The 27,304-nt window shown below is 53.2% G+C and overlaps 2 protein-coding genes across 2 annotated transcripts in view; one reads left to right on the top strand and one right to left on the bottom strand.

Annotated features, from left to right (window-relative positions):
- Positions 1-466: 466 nt before the first annotated feature.
- On the bottom strand, positions 467-10,532 carry SSRP1 (structure specific recognition protein 1). The gene is made up of 18 exons (XM_022591979.3): positions 10,475-10,532; positions 9,829-10,070; positions 9,231-9,331; positions 8,601-8,786; positions 7,647-7,752; positions 7,171-7,361; positions 6,835-7,065; positions 6,589-6,692; positions 6,377-6,505; positions 5,918-6,139; positions 5,094-5,166; positions 4,544-4,682; positions 4,381-4,426; positions 2,800-2,929; positions 2,192-2,362; positions 1,951-2,039; positions 1,220-1,406; positions 467-972 (listed from the first exon to the last, which is right to left on the bottom strand). The coding sequence occupies exons 3-18, from the start codon at positions 9,282-9,284 to the stop codon at positions 901-903; spliced, it is 2,130 nt and encodes a 709-aa protein (XP_022447687.1). The 5' UTR covers positions 9,285-9,331; positions 9,829-10,070; positions 10,475-10,532; the 3' UTR covers positions 467-900.
- P2RX3 (purinergic receptor P2X 3) overlaps positions 9,923-27,304 on the top strand; it is a 33,208-nt gene continuing 15,826 nt past the window's right edge. Inside the window, exons 1-8 of the mRNA XM_022591980.2 lie at positions 9,923-12,002; positions 18,644-18,779; positions 19,219-19,290; positions 19,460-19,523; positions 20,231-20,324; positions 20,545-20,622; positions 21,223-21,364; positions 21,918-22,054. Coding sequence (XP_022447688.1) covers positions 11,884-12,002; positions 18,644-18,779; positions 19,219-19,290; positions 19,460-19,523; positions 20,231-20,324; positions 20,545-20,622; positions 21,223-21,364; positions 21,918-22,054 — 842 coding nt within the window. The 5' untranslated portion in view covers positions 9,923-11,883. The remainder of the gene's footprint in view (positions 12,003-18,643; positions 18,780-19,218; positions 19,291-19,459; positions 19,524-20,230; positions 20,325-20,544; positions 20,623-21,222; positions 21,365-21,917; positions 22,055-27,304) is intronic.

Here is a 27,304-nt window from a genome sequence, read left to right as displayed (position 1 = left end):
CTCATTTCCTCCCATAAGAAAAGCTTCACACATACTCCACACCTTTCCTGCATCTCCATCAGACTTACACCCCCCCACACACACACACACACCACTCATCCTCCCCAATTCCCAGGGCTCAGGTTTCCATTACCCCTGCTACAGGGAAGCTGGTCAATCCCGATTCCATTATCTAAAGACTTGGAAAACCCTTGACTCATAGGTGATTAAGGATGGAGCCGGAGCTGCCCCCTCAGCTTGGCTAATGGAGTGCAACTATGAGAGAGACTTCCTAATCAGATCAGCTCTCATTTCTAGACTCTCAGGTGGCCCATCCCAGCAGAAGAGAGTGAAAAACGATGCTTGTCCAGCCGGGAACAGGACAGGATGTACCTGGAGACTTGCTTCCCAGATGAAGGGTCAGAAGAGTGCAGTAAACACAAAAGTGGCAGCAATACAACAGGGCTAGAGAGAAGGCATAAGGACATGGTTTCCAAAGTCAGTTCCCTTTATTAAATGTTGATTTTTCACAGACCAGAAATACAAAATAAAAGTAGAAATAGGCCCCGGTTAGGAGCTACAGACCTGACCTCACATGACTCCTGCTTGCAGCAACTTGACCAGGACAAGCAGCAGCTATATCCCAAAGGTAGGGAAAGCAAGACAAGGATTTGGATCCTGCACTGCCCTGCCTCCCACCCAATCTCTCCCCTAATTATAAAGAGCCATCCTTGTGAAGCAGCAGAGTAAGACACCTCCCCTGCTGCCCCAGGGAAGTGCATACTAGCAGGAGAGCTTGTTCAGATGGCATGGAATCCAAGGACTACATTTCACATGAGGAGAAACTGGTACCAAAACATGGGGCGCGGAGACTGGGGGTGTGACAGGGTAAAGCCCAAGAAGAGAGAATTTTCCTCCTCTCTACTCATCAGATCCTGACGCCGAGTCTTCGGAGCTGGGGGGAGTACTGGCTAGCTCCTCTTCTTCAGAGTCCTGAAAACCAAAGGTCTCTTAAAGGGAAAGGTGTAGAGTCCAGGTGTGCCCCCCAGCCACTTTTCAGTGAAGAGTCCCCAATTCCCAAGCCCATCCCTAGACTCCAGCACTAGCCTTCAGAACCACAGAATTCCACCTCTCATTTCTGTCAAGGGCCAACCACAACCCTTGGTCCAGAAACACCTGCCCCGCCAACTCAGACGCCCCTCACCCTCCCAGGCTCCAGAGCCCCCGACTCCTGCTGCACCTCACTCCGCCTCCTCTTCTTTTTGCTCTTATTCTCTCCTGAAGAGCTCTCATCGCTAGACACAAACTCTTTGCTCTTGAAGCTCTCACTCAGCTGCCTTGACGAAGACTTGGATGACGAGCCCCTAGAGGGTGTTGATTTCTTCTCCATCTTTACCTTTACTTTCTTCTTCTTCTTTGACTTATCCCTAGATTAGCAAGAGGGGAAAGGGGCTGGGCCCTCAAGTTCCCACCCATGGTCAAGGCCAAATCTCTCCTGGCTTTAACAGGGCCTTTCCCAATCCCAGCCACACTGCCCAGCTCACTCTAAATGTGCACAGCCAGCCACCTCAGCCCCAAGTGCCCCAAGGGAGCACATCATAAACGAATAACCGGAAGAATCAACAGCTACAGCCTGAAGCAGCCCTATATGCAAAATGTACTTAAAACCTCTTACTTTATCTTTAAAATTCCATGTGAGTTATGCTCCATAATAATGAGTATTTATAATTTCCCCATACCTTCAAATAAAATTGACCCTCTTAGGAAAATGAGCCATATTTATCCAAGTGACTTCGGAAATTCTCTAGCACATTACCCATACCTGGGCAAGTGCCTACCCAGATCTGAGAAGCACTGCCCACCACAGTCAGAAGCATATCTATTATCTTTAACACCCCAATCCTCAACCTGGAATTGCAAAAATATCTGCCAAGAAAGCGGTTACTGGGCCATTTTGTTCCCAAGACTCACCTTTTGGAAGACTCACCCCGGCCCCCTTCATATTCTTTCATGGCTTTTTCATATTCCCTCCTGGCATCCTCAGCCTTGCGATCCCACTCCTGTCTCACACACACACACAGACACACAGAGACACACACAGACACACACACACACACACACACACACACACACACACAGGAAAAACACAGGGAAAAATGAGGCCTGTTGCCTGACAAAGTCCCACCAACCCCTCATGTCTGCTGCTACTTACCTCTTTCTTCTCTTTGGACATTCCCTTCCAGATCTCGCCTGCCTTCTTGGAAAGATCCGTGATACTGATGCCAGGATGGTCTGACTTGATCTTCTCTCGGCTGGCGTTGAGCCACAGCATGTAGGCAGACATGGGCCTTTTGGGGGCGTTAGGGTCTTTGCCTTTCTTTACCTACGTAAGAACCCAAATGCCTTCGGCCGTCTATTTCCACAAACCGCCCCCCGCCATTTTCCCAAAGAACTTATCTGGACAATTTCTTAGGGGGATAAAATGGAGAGAAGACTAAGTAGCGTCAGGCCAGACTGAGAGCTCCCCAAGGGCAAAGACAATGTCTTCCTCCCCTCTGCACCCCAGGGTCAAGCTCACTAGGGGCCCCTTTCCTTGGGCTCCTGGCACAGAAGAAGCCTGCCCCCAATTCAAATCTCCCAGAAGCTGATTATCTCAAGGGCCATAGTGAAAAATTTCCAAGATATTCATTCCTCAAGGCCATCATCACTGACTATAAAAATCAGCCCCGGAGGACCGGTCAGCAGGCCCTACTGGTGGAGGACAGGAGGAGGTAAAGAGAACAGCTTCCCCAGCGCCCTCCCACTTAGCAGAGTCTCTACCTCCACAGGCTTCTTGCGACTCTTGCGATCCTTGGCCATCTTGGCCTTTTTAAGCTGCTTCCGTTTCTTCTCTTCCCGGTCACTGTCACCCTCATTACTGGAGGAGCTGGCAGAGGCGTTGCTGTCAAACCTGTCAAGGAGAGTGGGGCTTAGACTCGGGGAGAGAGGACAGCACCCTGCAAGCTCAGGACAGGAGGAAAATGAGCCCAAAGATACCTGCCCAGAAAGGAGAGAGGGAGGAGGACCACGGCCTCCCCCCACCAGGCCCCAACCCTGCCTCCTCCCCTGTGCTGAGGTGGCTTCAACCACATCCTCTCCAGACCCAGCCATGGCAATGGGTTACTTGCTAAATCAATCAGTGAGAAACAAATGAACCAATGCGCTCCAGTGGCTCTCCTTGGGTCATGCCCTACCTAACCGTCCCCACATTCCTGGGAACAAAACCACTGTCTGGCCTTGCCCAGAACATGCCCCAAGTCCATTTCACCACTTCCTCTGATCCAATCATTTTAATCTGCCCTATAGTCTTTTCCGATGAAGAGATAATTAGTTACTATATAAAAAGTGGGGAAAACCAACTTCAGTCCAACCCAGTACCTACCCAAACAACAAACACTCCTACCTGTTACACTTGGAACTCCTCAGAAGGTGGAGCTGCTTTACACCTCAATGGTGCTGAGCCGTTTTCAAGGCATTTTCACAAGCATTTGCTCACTGACCTCATAAGTATGCGGCAAGCACAACTAGTGAACTCCAGCAGATTTTTTTTTTTTTCTTTTTGCCACCCAACATTCATTCCCAATTCTTCTGAATTAAGAGAGTTCCAATTTCCTGCTGGGAACCACCTTGCCCCATTCAGGAAGGGCCTACCCCAACCACAGGCTCTAAGGGCGGGTAAATGGCTTAGTTCTGGCCCATCAGAGCACATCCTAGTAACTCAGACTCAGGAAGGGGCAGTAACCACATTGTTTACCACTGCTCTGAGCAAACTGGCACTTCTGGGTGTTAAACCAGTAGGATTAAGCCTGTCCAAATCTTCTCAGGGTCATTTAACACCGCATGGGGCAAACCTATCTAAAAATAAGGAAATCAGAAAAAATAAAAAGATTCCCCACAGCTTATAAGCAGCTGGGTCCAAGTGCCTGAAGCCAATTCTATCACCAGACTCTCCAGTTACATGAGCTTATAAAATGCCCTCTTACGCTAAAGTCAGTCTGAGTCTTTTCTGACATCAGCGATCAAGAGTCTTGATGGATACAGCACGGGGAGAACACTGCCATCTCACAGGTGAGGACATCACAATGCAACGCCTGACCCAATGATCCCCAGCTGGGAAGCTGGCAAGCACTGATCCTTACTCCCATTCTCTCTCCACTGTCATTTTCTGGCTCCACAATGTGCCTTGTACTTACAAAGCATCTTGACAACCTCCAAAACACTTCCACGTATCACTTCACGGGAGGTCACTTTTCCACCCTCGGTCCGTAGGTAACGCTGACACATGGGAATGTCCAGAAATATTCTGGTCCCCTAAGTTTATAGGCTGCCACCTCAACCCCACAAGGGGGACCCAAAACTCACTCCTCTGCCACATCCTCCTCCTCTTCACCTGGGTTGAATGACTCATCTGAAAAAGAGCACAGGATACATCAACTCTGCCCCCATGGAAATCCCAGACGCCCAGCCCCCGCCCCACGGAAGAGCCGACCCGCCCCCATGCACAGCACTGCCAAGGTGAGCCCACCGGTTTCTTCTCCTGAGTCATCACTGCTGTCATTGGCATTCTCCTCCCGGATCTTGCCCTCCTCCTTCATCCGTTCCAAGTAGGCATCGTGCTGGTCTTCGTCGGAGTCGGCGTATTCATCATAGCTGGGGTTCATGCCCTAGTCAGGGCAGAGGTGAGAGTGAGGGCCAAAGCACCCTGGTGCCTGTAGACTCAAAAAAGCGCTCCCCATGCCTGTGAGTAGATCAGAGCAGCGCCCAGAAGACCCTGGGGCTGGATTGTCCACACGCAGCCAACGTGCAGGGCCTTTGCCCCAGACTTCCTGCTGGCGGGGTTAGTCCAAGCCCCTCCCTCTCCCAGCCCCACTGGGGGCTCCTGAGGGGCTGCAGAGACTGCTCTAAGGTCATGCTGAGGAAACCTGCACCAGGAGGGGGAAGGGGTCACACGCACCTCTTTTTTCTATAAGAGTAAGAAGAGAAAAGAGAGTGAAAAAGAAGCCAGACGAACCCCTGCCCCTTCGCCCCGCAGAAAGAACAGGAGAGAGGCTCATCCTTTCCACACACACAGGTACCTCTTTCAATCCTCGGTTTTTGATGTTGAGTTTTTTTGCATTGACAAAATCAAACAGTTTTCCATACTCCTCCCTGTGAGGAGAGATGCACCACATTACTAGACAGGCAGGGCCAACACAGGGGTGGACCCCATGCTGTCCTGACACCCATGGGCCAGGACAGACTGTGGGGCTTGGAGCTCTTGACCGCACTATTCCAACCCAACAGCTCAGAGACTCCCGGAAGACGGCAGGAAGAAAGAGTCAGGCACTAGCCTTGAAGGAAACCTACATGGTCTCAAGAGTTCTGGGAAATAAAAGGTGGGGAGGGAGGTGCACCTATTTACCAATATGCACAGAGCAAAGGGAGGATGCAGGGGGAGGGGATGTGTTCATCTTTTTACTGGTCTGTGTCTCATACTTCTCAGGGTTGTTATGAGGATTAAGTGTGAAGATGTTTGTAAAACATTTAGCCCACGGCGAGCACTCAATAAACATTAGCTGCCGTGTTCTCGGGCACAAAGCTCATTCCAGGAAAGAGGGAGATAGCATTTCCATCACGGGGGGAGTGGAGGAGAAAAAGGGCTAGTACCAAACACATAAAGCTTTCGTAATATGGAGAACGACTTTTTTTTTAAATACAGAAAGAAAGCAATGGAGAGGCTGCCAAGGCCTGAGCACTCCAAGGAGGACCAAATTCCAGGAAGCAAAAGAAAAATTCTGCTCAAGGCTTGAAGTCAGGGAAAAGTCCCAACCCTGGAGAGTACCCCAGGCCATGCCAGCCTTCCCGGTTGAGGCTGGGTCAGGACCAGGATGCCCAGGAAGTGACTGGCAGAGACTCTCACCTCTCAATGCTACTGAAGGTATACTGAGTGCCCTGCTTGGTCTCAATTTCAAAGTCAAAGGAACGAGTGGTGGTGGTACCACGGGCAAAGTTGACAAAGGAGATCTCATCGAAGCGGATGTGCACAGGTGGCTTGTGGACGTAGATGAAGCCCCGCTCCAGGGGGTACAGCAGTCCCGAGCTGGCCTTGTAGGAGCAGGTGATGCACTGGGCCCCCGAGTGCCTGGTGGAAGGTGCAGGGAGGTCAGTCAGCGCCGCCTCAGTAGCAGGAGGCAGTGTGTGCTCAGGCCCTCAAGTGAGTAAACCTCACTAAGCTGCTATGATGGAGGCAACTGACACCGTCAAGCTACAACCCAACCAGGCCTCCGAAGAGCTGCATTCCCATCCCAGGACAGGTTTACCATGGAGACACAGCACAGCCCATCCCCAGCAGGCCATGGGCCCAGGCCTATACTCTCACCCTTGGAAGTTGCCTGGGACTGTGATCTTGCGGTTCACCAGGGCTTTCATGACCCGGCTGACCATCTCATAGAGGGACCCTGACATGTTCTTGGTGAGCCGCCCCTCGAAGCGCTTCTCCACCTCTTCCCTGCAAACAGGAAGACGTGGTCACGAGCACTGCTGCCTTCTGCTGGCACACCTGCCTCCTGCCTGGGCCAGGGACACACTCACTCGTTCATGTTGAGAGTCAAGGAGATGTCCTCGTCCTTCGAGAAGAGGAGGATGAGGAAGTGGTAGCGGGTTTGGCCTTGCTTGATGGGGGGATCCAGGCTGATCTGGGAAGGAAGAGCCGACCAAGTTCAGCACCAGTCAGTGCTCCACAGAAACGTGCTGGTGAACTAAACACTGGTGAGATACGTCTACTAAAGACACGGGCAAAACCCAGGGCAATGCACCCCCAGCGGCTTCTGCTTTTACCACAAAAAACATCTGGCGCTGGTCCTTGTGGGGCAGCAGAAAGAGACGCAGCACTGTGGTGTAGGGGATCTTGTAGTCAAAGGTCTTGCCGTGCAGGTGCAGAAAGGTGGGGTAGATACGGATGTCATAACGGCCTCGGGGAGTCAGACACTGCAGCTCCCGGAAGATGCAGATGGCGTCTCCGGTGGCCTGGATCACATCTGCCTTCGACAGCACGTTCTGGGCAAAGGCCTGCAAAAGCACACACTGGTAATCAAGCAGCAGAGACCCCACCCCTGGGCTGTCTGGGGCCTGCTCCACACCACCTGCTCCCAAGGCAACCGGGGAAGGCCTCACCTCAACGGGGTCCACGCCATCCTCCTGGGTGGGAGGCACATAGAAGCGCACCTCCATGAGAGAGACCTCTGCATCGTCATTCTGGTGGAATTCCAGGGTCACCTCATTCTTGCCTGTGGTGCACTGGGACACGTTGCTAAGAGGTATCTCGAAGACCGGCTGGTCACCAATGTCAAAGGAAAGCAGCTGCCCTGGGGGAAAAGGCGTATGGAGCCACAGGCTCTCCCCTTGGCTCTGCATACACTATGTCCCGCCAGACTATAGGTTCCCTAAGGACAGGGCACTTAGGCTATTTTGTTAATACTGTACCCCAGGGACTAGGCACAGTGCACCGTTGGTCCTCGATTCAAGTACATGATAAATTACAAACTGACAGGAAATCAGAAACAGTGGCAGTAAGAGAGTAAAACAAGCTAAAGGCTGAAACCCTTCATCCTTCCTTCTCCTCCCAGACCTCAATCTTCCGCAAGACTCACCACCAAACTTCACTGTTCCCCAGTTCCAACCCTTCACACAGAGGTCCTTCTCCATGAGCTCCAGGCGATAGTGAGTTTTGAAGAAATCAGAGAGTTTCTCAAACTCCTGTGAGTAGAAGGGAGAGAACAAGCCCAGTAAACCCCAGTGGCCTTAACACAAACTTGAACGTTCTGGGATTATCTATTGCTGAGAAACTGCCCAATACACCTTTTATCAGAAATCCACACTGACTTAGAGTCTCAGCTATAAAGCTATTTAAAAGGCTTTTCAGGGCTTCCCTGGTGGCGCAGTGGTTGAGAGCCCGCCTGCCGATGCAGGGGACACGGGTTCGTGCCCCGGTCCGGGAAGATCCCACATGCCGCAGAGCGGCTGGGCCCGTGAGCCATGGCCGCTGAGCCTGCGCGTCCGGAGCCTGTGCTCCGCAACGGGAGAGGCCACGACAGTGAGAGGCCCGCGTACCGCAAAAAAAAAAAAAAAAGGCTTTTGGAAAAGGTTGTTTCCGGAGACCGGCTCTCAGGCTGGGAGAGGAGTAAAGGACTGACATTCCTGGCTATGCACCTCACAATGGTTTTCTGACTTTGTACAGGTATTGCTTTAGTGAAAGTGGAAATGAAGATGAAGTGAAGTCTTTAACTCAAGCAGTTCAAAATGAAAAAACAAAACCCAAACTAAAGCATCAGGTAAGACCCTGAACCTGGAGGGAGGCAATAGGCAGAAACCACCAAAAAATCAAAACAGCAGAAACACTTCCGGAGTCAAGGCACAAAGAAACTCCCAAGACTGACACCCAAAGCTGAACACTGATTGCTTAATAGCTTCAATGGTCCTGCACTAAGGAGCCCAAACTAGCATTTACATGGTTATCAGAAAAAGGAGCCCCACTTCTCTCTAGAAGGTTAAAAATCAAGAAGACGGCGCAGTAAAAAGGGGGCTATGGCAACAGGACACCTCACCGACTCCCGGAAGCCGTCGTACTTGTAGACATGTCCGTTCTTCGTGAGCAGTTTAAGTCCGTGGCCCAGAGCTACTCGGCGCCAGATACCTTCCGTCAACTCCCCAGCCTGGATGTTGTCCACTTTGCCGGTCTTACTATTCTTGAAGATGATGCCCTGGCGGCTCAATCTCAGCCGACCATCATTCTGTTGGAAAAACAGGTCCAAATGCACGGGAACAGCACACAATGCAGACCAGGGTCAGTCCCACCCAGCACTCCTTCTGGGCTGGCCAGATAGCAACGCAGGAACAACAGCCAAAAGGGTGAGGGCCAATAAGAGACAAGCAGCCAGAAAATGTGGATTCTAATCCTGGCCCTGATCCAGAACCCTTGCAGGTCCTCAGTTTCGGGATTCAGGGCTGAGCAGTAGGTGTGGTCCCTTCAGATTCTAACATTGTATAATTTTTATACTCTCTCAGGATTGCTTCTTGTTGAGGAAACACCAAGTACATATCATACTCTGACTCCTTTTCCAAAGTCGCTACATTGATGATACTGCTACCTCATCAAGACAAGCTCTTGTTAGTAAACAAAACGTCTACTCCACCTCCCTCCCTCCACCTGTATTAAAAACCCAAACCCTTCTTACCATGGAGCCTTTCACCTCCTGATACACGTCGTTGAACTCCAGCGTTTCTGCCATGCTGACCTGCCGCTGTTAGGTATGCAGATACACGGCAGACCGGGAATCTGAATTCGAGAGAGGGAGATAAATAAGTACAAAAGACAACACCTCATTCTGCCTACGGATGGAGCCAAGTGGCAACCCTTGCTGTGCCTGGGATGTCTCAAGATCTCCTCTGCCTGGGAACCTACAGGCCGACTCTGCCGAACTCCAGGGGCCAGGCCCAGCCCGGGCAGAAAAACCAGGCCTGCCTGAAGTAGCGCTTACATCCCAACCAGCCACCCGCTCTGGGCACTCCACCGGGCGCCATGGCAACACGCAGCGGAGCCCCAGGACCTGCCGGGGAGGCAGCACCTCGCCCGCGCCCCAACCCAGCTCAGAGTGCAGGGTTTCCCTCCCAGAGCCCCCGCCGCGACGCGGTCCCGGACCCACAGTTCTCCCCTCCCCCTAAAATGGATTCGCCCGCCGCCCGCGGATTCCAACTCGGAATGGTCCATCCCGCGCATCCCGCGGGGGAGCAGGGCCCGCGCCCTCCTGGGGAACGGGGACGGCGACCACCCACCTTCTCAAGCTGTCACCTCGCGACGGCCCGGGTACGGGCAGTGGGCGCGCTGGGGGACGCGGAGCGGGGGTGGGGACGCGGGGGATGGGGGGGACGCTGGGGTGGCTTTTCCCGCGTGCGCGGCCCAGCGTCCCGCCACCGGAAGCCCGGCGCAGACCATAGAGCAGACGAGCTGGCTAGAGAGATGCGAGCCCGGCCCGCCTTAGCGGCGGTCACATAGAGCGTCGTCGGCGCTGGAGGACCTGAGAGAAGAGGGGTGCAATGAAGTCTCACCCGCTTGGCATCCGACTAGAAAGTGGGAGCGCGTCGGGCTCTTTAAAAATTACAGACACTTCAGGGGATGACTAGGTTTTAAAGAGAAATTGTGTAGTTGTATTTTATCAGACTTTCCACAAATGCGTGTGTACGTGTTGGAATGATGTGTGTCCTCTCTCTCCTGCACAATAGTGGTTTCGTGGAGTAGAAAGGAGCCTGTGGGACCAAAAGGAAAATATTTCATGAGTTGTGGAGAGAAATGACCCCTCCCACTGCCTCCTCTGAGAATGCGGGTGTTGGTGTGTCTGTGACTGTACTGCCCTCCCCTGTCACATGGGATTGGATCCTTTTTGAAATGAGTTCACTGCGTCCAAAAACTTCACATCAGTACCTGCAAGTTGTGAGTCGCCTGGAAGGGGCTGGCCAGCGGCAGTATCAAGTTGAAGTGTTGGTGTCAGATTCACCATGGAGCCGGAACTGATCTGAAATCACATCAGCCTGGGATTGCAGAAACCAGGCCCCGCCTTATATAGTGCTAGGGTGCGACTTGCCAAATCAGAGGAGGCCAGACCTGGAAGACATGTTTGGGTTCGTCTGCTCCAACCTCCTTTTGCAGATGGGAAAGCTGAGGCCCTAAGAGGAGCGGCCCAGGGTCTCAGTTGGCAACAAAGCTGAAGACTAAGAATCCAGATCTACTTACCCCAGTCTAGTTCTCCTCTGTCATCCTCACCGTGACCCTACATTCAGAATGACTGATAATGTGTGTCGTGTATGAAGACATCAGGACAGAATATTTGAACTCAAGATTTCTCTGACAATCTGACCTACTGTTACACCAGCTTGCTAACTCGATCCTGGGACAAGAGACAACGTGAATGCCCTGTTGCTCCCTGAACTTATAACTTTAACCTCTGGGTAATGGCTGTTACCGCACTATCTAGCAACATAAATTCAACTAGATTCAATAAATATGTATTGAGCTCTGATGCAGTGATAAGATTTGAGGAAACTAATAAACAAGATGGAAACAGCACCAGCCTTCCAGGACCATGTAATCTAACAAATGATTCAGATAAGTAAACTGACAGTAAAACAAAACGCCCAAAAAAACCCAGTATGATAACGCTGTGTTAGGGGTAGAGCTTCAGCCACTGCCAACATGAGTAGGAAATGGGAACTATAGGACTCTTTAATCACCCCTTCCCAGGAGACCAAGAGACCCCCTCCCCATGACCCATGCTATTAGTGGCAACTCGAGAAAGGAGGGGATGGCTGTAGAATCGAGCAGCTTTAGGAAGACCCTCAGGAATGCAGGGGATACTCAGCTCAAGCAGGCTGTTAGGTGGCTGGGGGGTGGGATATTGCAAGGGGCTTTCAGGAGAGCATGAAGCAGCTGGTGAGCCAGGCTGAAGATGCAGCATAAGAGAATGGAACAGAAACGGTACACGGAGTGCAGATAAAACATGAGTCCCAGAGGGCCCTAGCCAGATGCATCCTGGGCAATCAGGAGCCTGGGATTGGAGACCCCACCCCTGCCATGACATCACAGGGGAGTGGGGTGGAGACGAACAAAAAGGGGGTCCCCCACCCTGGCCCTGGACTCTTGGCAGCCCAGAGTGTCAAGAGCAGAGGAAGGCTGAGCACTGGGCTAGGGTTGCCCGACTTAAAGGAACAGGCTCCCCATTCCTCAAGACCCTCTAAGCTGCCCCCTCCAGGCCTCCATCTCTTGTCTCCCCATCCCTGTGACCTCTCCTTCTTGAGGCCACCATCGGGTCTCTTCTGAGGGGTCATTGTCTCAGCATGAACTGCATCTCAGATTTCTTCACCTACGAGACCACCAAGTCGGTGGTTGTGAAGAGCTGGACCATTGGGATCATCAACCGAGCCGTTCAGCTTCTGATCATCTCCTACTTCGTGGGGTGAGTCTGTGGCCCTCAGGTCCAAGACGGAGGACTTCCCGGCGTCCTGTCCTCCCTGTCCTGCCCCTGGTGTTGCTGCCCAGCTGCCTGAGCTTCTCCCCTCTCGGGACCCACTGTCTCTTCCATGGGGCCACATCCCAGAAACTGGCTTCTGCTGCCGCCATCGGGGATCTGGTCCCCAGATGCGTTCGTTTTCCCAGTAAATCCTCCGGAGTTGGGCAGTGGCCTCTATGCACACACCCCGAGGAGGGGAGCTCTTGCCCCTGCACCACCCTCCACCAGGGGAGGTCCCAAGTGACCAGCTCCCCTCCCCTCTCTCGTCTCCCCCCGCCCCAAGCAAGCCAGAGGACAGACAGACCTCACACACACACACACATCTTCCCATTCCCCTCAGTCAACTCTTCGGGGGTCTCGGAAAGACAGGGGAGCCAGGGAAGGGGAAGGGAAGGCGCTGAGACAAGGGAGATGGTGACGGGTTGACCAGGAGGATGGCAGAGGGGGAAGGAGACAACGGACCCGCTGTGGAGTGAGGAACTCCTGTCTGACAGGGGGAGATGCTGAGAGAAGGTGGAAGGGGAGAAGCCCTCGCTCTTGGAGGGCAGGACAAAGCGGGGCATTGGGTGAGGGCCTCTGTCCCTGGGGAGGGGTGGGGAGAAACACAGGTGCAAATGCCACTCAAGGGGAGAGCTACTGTGGAGAGAAGTGGCTTTTCTGAACATGATGTAAGGACTCCCCTCAAGAGTCCAGAAAAGCTCCCCTTTGTCAGAAGGCATAAATTCCCTACATCTACCTGACTTTGTACCCTAGAACCCATCCTGGGAGTTGCTTAAGAGCCATCAAGGTCCGAACACCCCCTCTCGGCCCCCACCTCTTGGAGGCAACCCGCTGCACACACCCACACACACAGAGCTATATATGCACAGAGGTTCCTGGAGCGGGTGATGGCCGGGGGGCAAACACAGGTTCTGACCTTCTTGTGGTCATTCGCATTAGGAAAGCTGGGCAGAAACCTCGGGGGTTTTCTTTCCTGGCACGCGGGTCTCTAGGCTCGTGCTGTTCCCTGAGACAACAGTTCTGCGCGTGTGAGACAGGAAGCCACTGATGCGTGCCAGGAGTTAAGGCAAGGAGATCAAAGGAGGTCTGTGTGCGCGTGGGCGGGGCTGCGAGAGTGAGCCTGCTGGTCTGCGAGGCCGGCGTAGCATGCGGGTGTGTGCCTGGAAAGGTGGGCAGGCGTGGATTAAGGGATTTGTTTTGCTCCACACGCTTGCTGAGAGGCAGTGGGCTCCGTTCACGTGGATGTTGGGGGCAAGACTGCGCAGCCAGTGCACCTCTCGGAGATATTAGAGGAGGGATTCAAGCTTTCGGGTAGGATTAAATGGCGTTAAATGAAGTTCCCTTCCAACTCGTGGTTTCACAAGATGTGATGTTTGCAAATGTTCCCCAGCTGCATGTCCAGCGCCTGGGGCAAAGTTGGTTCTTAAAGGCTCCATGTTCCCGTGTATATGTGAGGCTGTGGTTGTTTATAGCTGCAAAATGGTACCTCGCTGGTCCATGTGAGCACAAAAGCTGCCTCAGCACATTCCGGCCTGGCCTGGCTCCGTGGGCTCCAGGCAGGAGACTGATGGAGGGTAGACACAGCAGGCTCCAGCCCCCCCACTGCCCTTGTCTCTCCCTCATGCTGATCGAGTCTGATGCTCCATCCTCAGTGCTGGAGCCCAGCCTGCTGGGGCGGGTGTGAGAGGCTCTTTGGCGTCTTGCTATCCAACCCCATCGATCTCCCAGCCTGACAGCTCCCCGCAGAGCAGTGCCTGGCAGCTACATCAGTGCGCTCTTTGGCCCAGCCCCTGGCCTGAGCCCCATCTTTGTGCACATGAGCCCGTGCACTGTTAGGACTGCACGAATCCATTGTCATGAATGAAGCAAAAAATGTATCAAGCATCTCTTCATGACAGGCATTAGGCACCGAGGAGAGAGCAGTCGGCAAAAGCAGGAAGGGTCATCACCCTTACGGAGCTGACAGTGCTAGAGATGGATATTAATCAAATCATCTCCACAAACAAATGTAAAATTCCAGCTGTGGCTTAGGGTTGAAGAAGGGCCGCACAGAGCTAGGAGGGCCACCAGTGCAGAGGTGTTTGAATTTGACCGGGTCTGGGAAGTAAGGGAAGGCTTTCTGGAGACGTAACATTGAAGCCGAGAGCTGAAGGATGAGTAGAAGCAGCCCAGGTGAAGGAAGGGAAGGAAGGGGGTTCAAGGCAGGGAAACCCAGCTCTGCAAAGAGAAAGAGGCTGGCAAATGCGGGGAAGACAAGGTCTTTGTGGCTGGAGCAGAGAGAGCAAAGGCGAGGATGGTGTAAGATGGGGTGCCGTCACAGGCAGAGGCCCTCAGATCAGACACCCTCAGACCTTTCATTTTTACAGAAGAGTAATGGATGTGGATGGGAAGCTACTGATGCGTTTTAACCTGTGTGTGTGTGTGTGTGTGTGTGTGTGTGTGAGTGTGTGTGTGAGAGAGAGAGAGAGATGGGAAGATTGCCCTGGCTGATATACCAAGGATTGCAGTGGGTAGAAGTGGATACAGGAAAACCTATTAAGGGTCCATGCAGTCATGAGAAGAGGGATGATCACGGCTTAGACTCAAGAGAATCTGAAAGGATTTTTAGTGCTTTGATGTTAATGCTTAACTTGAATCTCTTCTGTATGAGCCCAGCCAGGTAGACCAGATGCACAGCTTTACCTAGGACGTATGTGACATGAGCCAACCATTTCACACAGCAACACACCACCTACTCGACCACACACACACACACACACACACACACACACACACACACACACACGAGAGGCCAGGACTTACAGGTGTTTCTCACGTTCTCTTTTCAGGCCCAGGTGGTAATGCCCAGTCTCCTCTGGGGGTGGGACTTCCTAAGAGGCAACCCCCTTCCTGTATCCTGTGGGCCCCTGAGGTGGAGGAAGAAGATCCCTGGGGCCTGAGTCCCCAGCAGCAGCGGGCAGCGCTTGGCCTGAGGTTGGTTTCCAGGGAAGCCACCTTCCTGGAAACCAGCAGAGAGGGCATTCCCGGCCCTTTGATGCTCCATCCACCGGAAGGGCCTGTGGAGGTTGATGGCGCCCCTGACCCATCCCAGCCCTGCTCTTCCTGCCCTGTTCCTCCCCCTACGAGGCCCATCTGCACAGCCACCCGCTTTGATTCATGATATTCAGCCTCGTGTAAAATCTTATGGAGCTCAACGTGCAAAGCAGTTAAAGGGGGAGCCTCTCTAGTTTAAAGAGGGGGACGTGGAATCCCGCCTTCTCGGCCCAAGGTAGCCCCTGAGCCACCTGGACAGCACACCAGGTGCCTTATGGTGGGAAGAAGTGTTGAAGCCCCTCCTGCAGGTCAGGAGAGAGGAGTGGTTTTCATTCTTGTGTCCCCTGCACCCTCACCGCAGCCCCGTGAGGGGGAGACCTGGTTAGAAGCCTGGCTCCGACACCAACAGGAGTGGAGCTTAGACAGGTCGCTTTATGTCTCTACGTCTCAGTTCCCCATATCTGGAAAATGGGTGTAGGAATGCCCCCTCCGAGAGTTGTGGGAAGGGGAGGTGACATAAGCCCGTACCTGCCTGGGACGGGTGACTCAGGAAGATGGTGACAGTTGTTATTTCTCAGATTTCCCTGCATGTCCCCCATTCGCTCGGCCCAGCTCACACCTTCCTAAGAGACCCCTCTGCTCCCCACACACATGCGCGCACGCCCGCGCGCGCGCACACACACACACACACACACACACCCTCCCCGGTCTCCTCCCTGACTCCCGGGGCGGGGTGGACAGGAGGGTGCTGGGACACTGCTCTGGCCTCCTTCCTGCACATCCCACCTGCCAAGGAGTTGCCACCCGCCTTCCGCTCTATAAATAATGAACCAGGAACACGAGAAAAAATCAAGTCAGAGCAGCAGAGTAAATGCCAAGAACTGAAGGCTCAGTCCTGCCCCATCTCCTCAGCCCTGGCCTCTGGAGACAGACTCAGTCCCTCTCTTCTGGAAATGAAGCATCCCCTTATCTTGAGCTGCCCTGATGATGTCTTTGGGCCCCACGGGGCCCTGAAACTCTTCCGCTTGTTATTTAACTCGGAGAGAGAATTCTGACATGGCCTCACCTCCCGACTGGGCACAAGAGGAGCCATGAGGGTGGAGGACGAAAAGGAAAGAGGCTGGTTAATTGTCCCTCGAGCCCTGGACTCTTCCTCCTGAGACTATCCTGAGCTAGGAGGTGCTGTCCCTGGTGATGGGGCAGGGCCAGCAGGACAAGGACCAGGGGGCCAGCTGTGGCCAGGCCCTGAGTGGAACACACCTGGGGACCCCCCGGCGTGGCTGCAAGCGCTCTGGCTCTGCAGCCATCTGCCGGGGCTGGAACCCGCACGCCAGCTTGGCGAGTTAGCACACTGCTCTGTACCTCGGCTCCTTCGTTTGTAACGTGAGGATAATAACACAGGTGTCTCGTTGGGTTGTGAGTACGGATTCAATGAACCCTCAGCACGTCGGCACTCCGTGTGCCGTGTTGACTATACGGTGATAAACAATCATCTGAACTCCGCTCCTCAGAGTTCTGAATGTGACCAGACTTTAAGGACAGGGCAGGGGCTCCAGGAGACCATTTCACTGATCAACACTCAGAGGAGTGTCCGCTCCGTGGCCAGGCACACGGAGGTTCCAGAAGGGTGTGTGGCATCTGTGGCTCCCACCCGGGTGAGGGCACAGCAGCGGCAAAGGTGTTCCAGCTGCAACCTCCCTCCCTTCGCTCCAAGGGCCCCAGCCCGGGAGCTGGTGGCGCTCTTTTCGATGACTTCACCGTTTTCCATAGTAGCGATGCTCCCTTCCCTTCTGCCAGGACATTAGACGGCAGGTGGGATGTTTATGGGAGCCACACTCCCTTCGGAGACCTTGATGAAACCCCTCCCAGTTTAAAAACAGAAGAAAAGTGCTAGGGAAGTAAAGCACGGCGGACTTCCACGGAGGCGTGGCGTTCCCAGGAGCGTTTTACAAGCAGGCGAATAACTCTTAATGGTGCATCACTCAGAATGCTGCCTGGGATAAGGCAGCAACCGTAAAACAGGCGACAGGTTAGGAGCCCTCTGCCAGGCTGGCTGTGACAAGCCTTTCTCTCCCACTCGAGGCAGCATTCAGAATTCAGGGGCCTGCGGGAAGCCCCAATGGGAGGATGACTCCGAACCCTCTCTCTGAAAACGGAACAAGGAGCCGCTTGCAAACGTCAGCAGCCTGTGTTCCCATAAACAGGACCCCACAAGTGACCGTGACCCCGGCACAACCCGGGAGCTGCTCCCCTCTGCATCTCCCAACATCAGGGGGCCCCAGGAGTCAGAAAACTCCTGGGCTTGATGTCCTAACCCCTCCTCATAAACTCCTTGGGTCAGCCTGCGAGCTGCCCTCACCGCTTCCCAGCCTGGGAGCCCCCCAGCTTTGTCTCCTCTGTGCCACAGTCTCCGTTTCTGCCACTCAACTTCATCTGATAGAGTTCTGCAGCCGGATACCACCCTGGTTAGCATCAGAAAATGACCCTAACCCCCCCATTTCCAAAAGTGCGCTTCTAGATTCCCTGAGACGTCACCAGTGTTCTGCAAAGCTGAGCACACGCAGCACTTTCCAAACATATTCGAAGAGGTTTTCTGGTCTGCACAGCGGGGACGGTGAACGTGCCTCCCCACGTGCTGTCAGGAACAAGTATTGAGGCCCCGCGTGGTACTGAGGCCGAGAGTGCCTTGAGCCTCGAGGGCTGGGATGGGTGATTTCGCGTGGAAAGGTGGGCACCTCGCGGAAACGCAGAGGGAAAAAAGTGATGTGTCGGCAGGCCCTTGCTGCTGGGGGAGGCTTGGAGGGAAGAAGGGAAGGGGCCCCTCCCTGATCCACGTGGTCCCACCCTGGCTTGAAGCTGCAGGGAGGAGCCAGTACAGGTAAATGCCCACTGGGTGGCAGCAGAATCCAACGAATAAGATTACAGGCCCCTCCTCCCTTCCCACCCGACTCCCTTTACCTGCCAGGTGAGGGCTTGGCAAGGCCCCTCCTTTCCTCCTCTGCCCCTTCTCACCGGACCCTTACACAGACGGAGCCTCTGCGAAGCGCCCAGCTCCCAGGGCCTTCACTGACTTGTTTGCTGAACACCTACTATGTGTCAGCACCTAGGTTACGGCCATGAACAAAGCCCGGGATGCACAGAGTCAGAGGCCTATGATCCTCTCCCTTCTCTGTCCAGATGCCAGCCAGAGAGGGAAAGACAGTGTGTTCTCAACAGGGGTGAAAATTGGTTCTTGGAGAATAAAAAAAAACCCTCACTCTTCTAATGTATAAAGCACAAAAACACAAACAGTACATAAATGATATCTATGGTATTAACATTTCCAGGTGGGTACAATTAGGGTAAAAGGGCTCTTTAAGGAGGAAGTGAGGGGAAAGGTAGAGAAACATGAGTTTAAGCCAACCCAGGGCTCACTCGCAGGGCCCATGCCTCCAGCACCCCCTGCCAGGCACCCTATGTCCTCTTCATGTTGACAGGAAGGGGACCTCTCCCAGCCTCTGTCTGAAGGGTCTAGCCCCTCCTCTGTTGCTCTCCGCCCTTGCTCTCCTGCCCAGGTGGGTTTTCTTGCACGAGAAGGCGTACCAGGTGCGGGACACAGCCATTGAGTCCTCGGTGGTGACCAAGGTGAAGGGCTTTGGACACTATGCCAACCGAGTCATGGACGTGTCTGATTATGTGACCCCACCCCAGGTAGGGTCCCCCTACCTACCCCAGGGTGCTTGGGTGCCCAGACACTGGGCAGGTTGAAGGGGAGAGGGCAAGACAAGGAGAGTGCCAATGGGATTCCCAAACCAGATTCTGTGGCATCGGTGATCCAGAGAACCCCTTCCCCGGCATCTGGGAGGTGTTGGGGGCTTGGGCCTGCCTTTCCACTAGGCAGCGCTAGGTATGGGGGAAGCTGGGTTTCTCTGTAGTCCTGGTACAACTTGTCCTGAAATCAAGGACAACACGCGGAGCAAGAAGAGCCAGGTGGGTGGAAAGAGCCTGGCTTGGACCCCACCTCTGCCTTTTATTAGCCCCGTGACCTTGGCCAGATCTCTTAGTCCAAGCCTCGGTTTCCTCGTCTGTACAGTGGGGATAACAGAATTAGCACCGTTGCATTTTTCCTCTCCCTTCTCCTCCTCCCAAGGGCACCTCCGTGTTTGTCATAATCACAAAGATGATTGTAACCGAAAACCAGATGCAAGGATTCTGCCCAGAGGTGAGGGGAGGACAGCATGGTCAGGGGGTGGGGTGAGGGTGTGAGCAGAGGCCCAGGGCCCAGCCTTGGAGCTGTGTCCGGGGACCTCCACCCTCCAGAGGCCGCCGATGGGCAGGCCCCGCCCCCGCAGGGGCCAGTGCGGGTCCTGCACGCACCTGTCTCCCTGCAGAGCGAGGAGAAGTTCCGCTGTGTGTCAGACAGCCAGTGCCAGCCCGAGCGCTTCCCAGGGGTGGGTGAGTGCAGCTTCTTCCCCACCTCTCACTGCCCCGCACTGTCAGTGGGGCCCTGGGGGCAGCACGTCCCCCCCAGGGGAGAAGCCACCCTAAGGGAGGGGGCGGGAATGGGCCTGTTCCATGTCACGCTGCCAGCACTGCTGGATGCTGGCTGTGACCCAGCCCAGCGGGGCTGCCCCCAGAGTCCCCAGGCCAGGGATGGTGCTGCAGACAGGTGTGCCATGAGGTGGCAAGTGCTGTCACGGAGGTACCGTGGGACCCCGGGGTGGGGGGGGGCGGGGAGGGAGAGAGATTGGTTCCTGGTGGGTGACCCCAAATGGCTTCCTAGAGATGGGCCCTAAAGGATGGGTAGGATTTGGCAGGAGATAGAAGCTTCAAAAAGGGCATTCTAGGCAGAAGCAACAGAAGCAGCAAAGGCTCAGAGGCGAGAAAGAGCAAGCGGTGAAGGGGTCTTCAGGGAGCCTGGGGCTTGGAACGTGTGAGGGGAGGGCTGTCACCTCCCTCTGGCTTGCCTAGGGCTCAGGAAGTGAGGAGGGGAGAGCCCTGCAGGGCTAACGGACCCCCAGTCCCTGGCCCTGCCTGTCCTCTACCTCCACCTGCAGGGTCCCTGTGTGCGTTGTGGGGGGTGCGTCCCTGATGGAGGGGTGGGGGGAGGAAGGGGTGAAGGGCCAGGGGCGCACCTAGCAGTTCTGGCTCCACCCTCGCAGGGATCCTCACGGGCCGCTGCGTGAACTACAGCTCTGAGCTCCGGACCTGTGAAATCCAGGGCTGGTGCCCCGCCGAGGTGGACACGGTGGAGATGTAAGGACCCGAGGAGGGCAGGCGGGAAGAGGACCCACCCCAGCTCTGCTCTGCCAGCAGGGGGAGCTCTGCATCTCTGGGCACCCCCAGTACTGTCCACTCCCAGGGCGGGCCGTGCCCACTGGGAGATGCTCCCAGGAAGGTGGTCCCTGGGGGTGAAAGCTCCGCCTGTTTCCCCTCTTCTTCCCAAGGCGCTAAGACCTCCTGCTCTCGCCCACAGGCCTGTCATGATGGAAGCTGAGAACTTCACTATTTTCATCAAGAACAGCATCCGCTTCCCCCTCTTCAACTTTGAGAAGTGGGTTCAAGCTCCCTCCCTAAAGCCTACAAGCAGTGCTGCCACCCCACCCTCCCCCCCCATCCCCCAGCTTCCCGGGGCTCCTATTCCCAACCTCCCCAGGGTGGACCCTGGGGCCAGTTTCTCTGCCAGCCTCCTGCCCTGGGGCTCGGGACCCACGGGGGCTTTTGCTCAGAGCAGGGGAGGGACAAGCTGAACCTGGGCCTGGAACTCGGATGCCTCCAAAGGTGGGGCCCGAGGCGCTCCTCCCATCTCTCTTCTCCCCACCTCAAGCCCAGTGTGCGTGTCCCCTTTCTCTTAGTTCAGCCCCTCTTCAGTGACTTCCCCATTTGGCGACTCCTGGGTGGGTGTCGGCCACATGCAAAGCACAAGGCGGGCACAACAGAGGAGCCATGGGTAAAGACTCCTGCCCTCTGGGAGCCCCAGCACACAGAACCTTCTACGGGAGGGAGGGGTAATCACCGGAAAGATGTAGGGACAGATGTAAGGGAGAAGGCGAGTGGCCAAGAGAGCGGGGGCCCTGAGGCTCCGGACGGCTAAAGGAAAATCCGAGCGTGACTGTCCTCGCGTTAACCCTGGACCTTGCCCTCTCCTCCCCAGGGGAAACCTCCTTCCCAGCCTGACTGCCGCCGACCTGAAGACATGCCGCTTCCACCCCGACAAGGCTCCCTTCTGCCCCATCTTGCGGGTGGGAGATGTGGTCAAGTTCGCGGGGCAGAATTTTGCCAAATTGGCCAGCACGGTGAGGAACGAGCCACTCTTCCCTTTCCTGGCCTGGGGGCCCTCGGGCAGGGGGAGCGGCTACTGGGGAAGAGGAGCTGCCTGCGGCGCAGCGCCACCTGGTGGGGGCATCCCGGGCCTGCGACCGGCTTTGTGCCTGTCCTACCCACCCCTGCCCTGAGTGGTCTTGCCTCCCGCCCAGCCTCAGTTTCCCATTCCTGTCTTCATGCTTCACCTGCAGGCAGAAGCCTCAGATCTCCAAGAAGGTCTACACTGTGGGAAAGTGGATCTGTGGCCACTTTCCTGGGTTGTAGCTAAGGGACTAAAGACACCAAAAACAGGATTTAGAGGCTCAAGGGCGGTCACCCTTAACTACAGAACTTCTTTACTAAGCAACGTGTGACAAACCACTCTTCTTTCTCCCGACCTCTGTCCTCCACCTGGAGAATGAAAAGAAATCACTTGTCCATTTGTCATGACATGCACCCCCCGCACCGGGACCCACTCCACTCCGACCGCGGACCGGGAGTCGGGGGCTGTGGGAGGGCTCACATCTGCCCCCTTTCTCCATCCAGGGGGGAGTTCTGGGCATTAAGATTGGCTGGGTGTGCGACCTGGACAAGGCTTGGGACCAGTGCATCCCCAAATATTCCTTCACCCGGCTCGACAGCGTTTCTGAGAAGAGCAGCGTCTCCCCAGGCTACAACTTCAGGTAACCCCCGTCCCCCTGGGACTTCGGGAGAAGGAGGCAGGGCTGTCCTAGAGAGGGACACTTCAGGCAGCAACGCATCCTGGGCAGAGACGGTCCCACTTCCTCCCCCTCAGATTTCAGCTCAAAATTAGGAAGGACTTTCCAGCAGTCGGCCACTCGGAGACGGACAGGCCATCCTGTGAGTTCCCCGTCACAGGGAGGGACCGTGTGGAGGATTCATGCTCCCAGCCGGCAGTTAGAGTACAAGACCAGGTCTCCTGAAATGCTGGGTTCTGTGATTCTGAGCCCATTCTTAGCTCCGGCTCTGAAGCTCTAGGTAGTCCCACTCGTCTCCTGTCCCTGAATTTTCTGAGGTTTCTCACTTCACAAAGCAAGGGCGATAGTTGGTATCATTTTACAAGGTGGAAATTTTGCATTTCTCTCCATAACCAGGAGATTTCATCTGAGTCACAAATAACAATTACAATGGCCATTAGTTTTTCAGTGCCTTTCCAAACAAGGACTCATGCCAGTCTTTAAATATCATCTCAGTTATATTCCCAATGGCCTTGAGACATAAGGGATCCCTCTCCCCATTTTGAAGAAAGGGAAAGAGAAGAACTTGGGGTAAACTACTGGGAAACAGCTGAAAGCCCTTCAAAAGCCCTTGACCTTCTCCCATCCTCATTTCCTTATCTACGAAATGGTGATGATATCCTTATTATCTTGAGCCTATCAGCCAGTGTGCGAGAAGCTTCAGCTCTTGGGAGGTTTTTTCCCTTAATTTTTTAAGATCCTGAAGTTTCTGGCAGGGCCCTGATTAAGTACACAGTGTTATATACACTAAACAGGCTAAATTAGGTAAATAGGTAGGTATCAGGAAAAAATATGTACAAGAATATATTTCAGTTATATATTCAAATTTCCTTTGTTATAGTGGTATTATCTAATATAATAGTAAACATAAGCAAAAAAAATCATTTCACCTTTTCTCCCACCTTTATTTGTAGTTTAAAAGAATAATTATCTGCCCCATTAAGCTTTATATTTAATAGTTTAAAATATGTGTGTATTCTCTGGAAAGAGGAATTTTTTAAAATTGAAAGTGCCATCATGATCAACTCTAAACTTAAAAAAAAAAAACCCATAGGAAACAACACATATTTTAAAGTAGGTTAAAAATACTGTTCGGCTCCCTGGCAGAAACTGGCATATTTATTCAGTCAGTACATCACACTGAAATCAATACAAAGGATATTTGTATGGTGGCTTAAAATAGTAACAAATTAATAAAATCCTCGTGATCTAAAATGCAAGTTTTCATCTTCATAACTCCTCTCTGGCCATTGGGAATTCTTCAACCTTCCAAATAACTCATTTGGCAGGAGAGCTTATGAAGAATATAGCTAGTTTGAAGACCCCGACTCTTGGTCTCATACAGCTTTAGAACAAAGTCTTTCATTTAAAGAAGAATTGGTTTGGACTTCCTTATTTCCAATTTGTAGTGGCTTGGCTGACACACACACACACACTCGCACGCACACACACACACACACACACACACACACTGCCCCCACCCTCTACCCTCTATCACCCCTAGGCACAGCAGGAGAGCAGGAGATGGATTTGGTCCTAAATAAGCTTGGGTTAAATTTGGAGAGACAGGGACTTCCCTGGCGGTCCAGTGGTTAAGACTCTGTGCTTCCACTGCAGGGGGCACAGGTTCGATCCCTGGTTGGGGAACTAAGATCCCACATGCCACGCAGTGCGGCCAAAAAAAAAAAAGAGAGAAAATTTGGGGAGACAGGTCAGAGGGTCCCTAAGGACCCTGCAAGCTCAATTCCCGGGGGCCTAAAGGAAACCATCTGAGAGGTGTGGGCCCTGGATGACTGACCCCCTCACCAAAAACCTCCAGGCTGGAGTATGAAGAGGCAAAGCTGCTGCGTTTGACCCTATGGTTTAAGAGTGTCCAGAGGGCCCGAGGAGTAGCCTGGGCATGGGGGAATCTCTGTGGCCATGGCAAGCAGGGGGCTGTACCCAAGCTTCCTCAAATCCCTCCCCTGGGTGACCACCCACTACCTCATGTTGCCTTCAAGCTGCTGGCACCACACGGACACCCAAGACTAAGTTAAGATCCCCCGCTGGGGAGGCTCCAGGCCACCCATCTGAATCCTCTGTTAAGAGAAAAAGGGTCACGGCCAGGTTCAGCACAGTCGCGGTGCGGTTCCTATGACGCGGTAGAATGTGTCTGCTCTGTAGAATCCCGCAAGGCTCCTTGCTAGAGGCCCAATACTGGCCGCCCCACGTACAAAGTGTCCCGTGTGCTTTGGCTCAAGGTTCCTCACCCCCTGCCAAGGAGGAGCTTCCGTCCCCCCACTTCACAGATGAGAAAATGGAGGCTTGCGAGTTAAGTAATTCTCTCAAGGTCACAGAGCCAGCAAGCATGGGTGCCTGAACGCAAACCTATTTTCTTGGCTGTTTTCCACCCCATAGGAAGGCTACGGTCATTCGCTTTTGTTTATCCTCAGAAAAACACAGGCAGTGGGGTTGATACTTTCATCCCCAGTTAAAGACGAAGAATCTGAGGTCCCGGGAGGCTAAACGACCAGCAGAGGCTGGAGGCGCCATTCCTTGCCGGGCCTTTTGTCTCCCAACAAATTCATCTGCCTCTCCCTCTCCAACCGAGGCCAGATTTTTTTTTCGAATGTTCTGCTGTTGCCATTTGCTCTGGAGGGGATGGAATCATTCAGCCAAGATTCAGCCTTGTTTTAATCTGAAAACTCTGACATCCAGAGGCAGCTAGAGACTCGCATTTCCATCACTAATTACGTCTGCAGCTCCTTTCCAAATGCCGCCCCCACCCCTGAGGATCTTTGCCTGCAGACTCAGAGACTCAGATGATTTAGAGCTGTTAAAGACCCCTTGAAGAGACCTAGACTAAGGCGGTCATTTAGCAGATAAGGAAGCAGACCCTCCAAAGGGGGAAATGATGAGCCCAAGGTCACGGGTGCACCTTAGACGTCATTTGCTCCCAAGTCCTACATCATTCTTGGCGGTGCAGCCCCAGAAAAGGTCCGTCCATCGTTGACGACTCTGATTATTGGAGAGGTGACCTCGTATTGAACTAAAACGTGTCTCCTTTCAACTCCCACCCAAAGCACCTGGTGCTGTCCATCTAAATTAACCTTTCCAAGTACCTTGAGGGTGTGCAGTTGGTGGGTTCGTCCACATTAGTCCCAGACAAAGTGCAGCATTTCTAAAAATAAGAACTGGCAAGAATCGCGAATTCCATGGTGTGCAGGGTGACGGGCCCCAGAGGCAGGGTTCCTGCATGGCTGGTGCACCCTTAGCTCACCAGAGCAGGACTTTAACCAGAGCACTGCATTCCCCAAAGTGCTGGGAACAGGCAGTGTTGCTGAGGGAGTACTGAGTGTGCATTTGCCCATGAGTGGGTGTGTGTGTGTTTGTGAATGAGTATATGTGAGCGAGTGTGGACATGTGGGTGTGAGTGTGTCAGTGAATACATGTGCGTCTGTGTGAGCGTCTATTAAAATACTGTATCGGGGGACTTCCCTGGCAGTCCAGTGGTTAAGGCTCTGTGCTTCCAATGCAGGGGACGCAGGTTCGATTCCTCTTCGGGGAACTAAGATCCCACGTGCCTCGTGGCCAAAAATAAATAAATAAATACTGTATCAGTCAGGGTCCCAGCAGGGAACAGATGGCACATGCAAACTGGGTAATTTGAAGAGAGTTGAATACAGAGACTGTTTCAAAGGATATAGGGAGACCACAAAGGATAGTGCAGTGTCTGGGGGCAGTAACAGGACGTTGGTGACTGTCCAAGTGTGGGGTAGAGGGGAGCATGGTCAGAGGAGATACCCAGCACAAGTCTTTTTTTTTTTTTTTTTTTACATCTTTATTGGAGTATAATTGCTTTACAATGGTGTGTTAGTTTCTGCTTTATAACAAAGTGAATCAGTTATACATATGTTCCCATATCTCTTCCCTCTTGCGTCTCCCTCCCTCCCTCCCACCCTCCCTATCCCACCCCTCTAGGTGGTCACAAAACACCGAGCTGATCTCCCTGTGCTATGTGCCCAGCACAGGTCTTGACAACTTTCCTTTGTGATATCACAGCCCTGCCCTAACTATTTGAGGTCTCTGAGCCTTTCATGCCCCCTGGTGAAAGCACTGATTGCCCAAGAAAAATGCACATATTCATACACGTGAGCAATTTTTCAGGCAATTTCTTTTTTATGAAGGATACTTTATTTCTACAAATAAGATTAAATCCATTCTCTGAATAATACATCCAAGCCAAACAGAGTAATGACATGAAAACTCTCCTCCCTCCCCCAGTCCTACTCCTTTTGCAGGAAATTAACCACTTGGGCAGTTTGTCCATCTTTTTTCTCTGCATTTATATTCATGCAGCATAAAATTCCAGGACTCTGAAGGCCTTTAAAAGCTTATCCCTGGACCTCAGATTAAGAGCCCCTAGGGTTAAGTTTGCAAAGCCCTTTCACACCTATTTTCGACAGGATTTATAGCTCATTGTCTACCCCTCACCCCCAAGGTAGGCTCAGAAAGATTTTGAGACTTGCCCAAGGTTACACGGCCTAATGAAGAGGAACGCTGGTCCTCAAAGCCAGGGACCTGATCTACCCATTGATTCTAGCACACCTTCCACCGACACATTGCTTGCAAAAAAGAAAACAAGAAAAGAAAAGCAGCTATAAGGGATATACCACCCCCTCCCCTCCCCACCCCCATCCTGATTGCTGGAATGATAGGAGAGAAGAAAAATGGTGCATTTAGCAATGTCTGATTTCTTGTTCCTCCCCTGAGAGTTCCTAAGACAGCTTTGCTACTAAAAGGCAACACAGTTTTGGATTTCCTCTCTCGGTGTCTGGGACAAAAAACACTCGTTCAGCTGCTAGATGTTCCTCGTGCTGTAGGTGTTTCTAGTGATCGTTTAGTGTTGGAAATGTACCCACAGCAGCTTTCATGAAGCTCTGAAATTTGGCGTGTGTTCTGCTTCCATGTTGCAACATGCAGATCAGCAAGATCTCAGGCCAACTGACAGAGACAGAATCGAACTGCACCCTTGGCTTTGATCATTCTTTCTCCAATCTGGATTTTTCTCCTTTCAAAAGCCATAGAATATGTGTTAAGTGCAGCCATTTCCATCATTTCCACAGAAACATGTGAAGGCCCTCTTGGATGGGGCATACTTGCTTGAATTCTCCCTGATCCATTTTCCCCTTCACT

This window comes from Delphinapterus leucas, chromosome 7 (genome assembly GCF_059928025.1).
Source record: "Delphinapterus leucas isolate spDelLeu-1000000601 "Yukka" chromosome 7, BTC_Dleu_Yukka2, whole genome shotgun sequence".
Taxonomy (NCBI): domain Eukaryota; kingdom Metazoa; phylum Chordata; class Mammalia; order Artiodactyla; family Monodontidae; genus Delphinapterus; species Delphinapterus leucas.
This window is presented reverse-complemented; position numbering and strand designations above follow the sequence as displayed.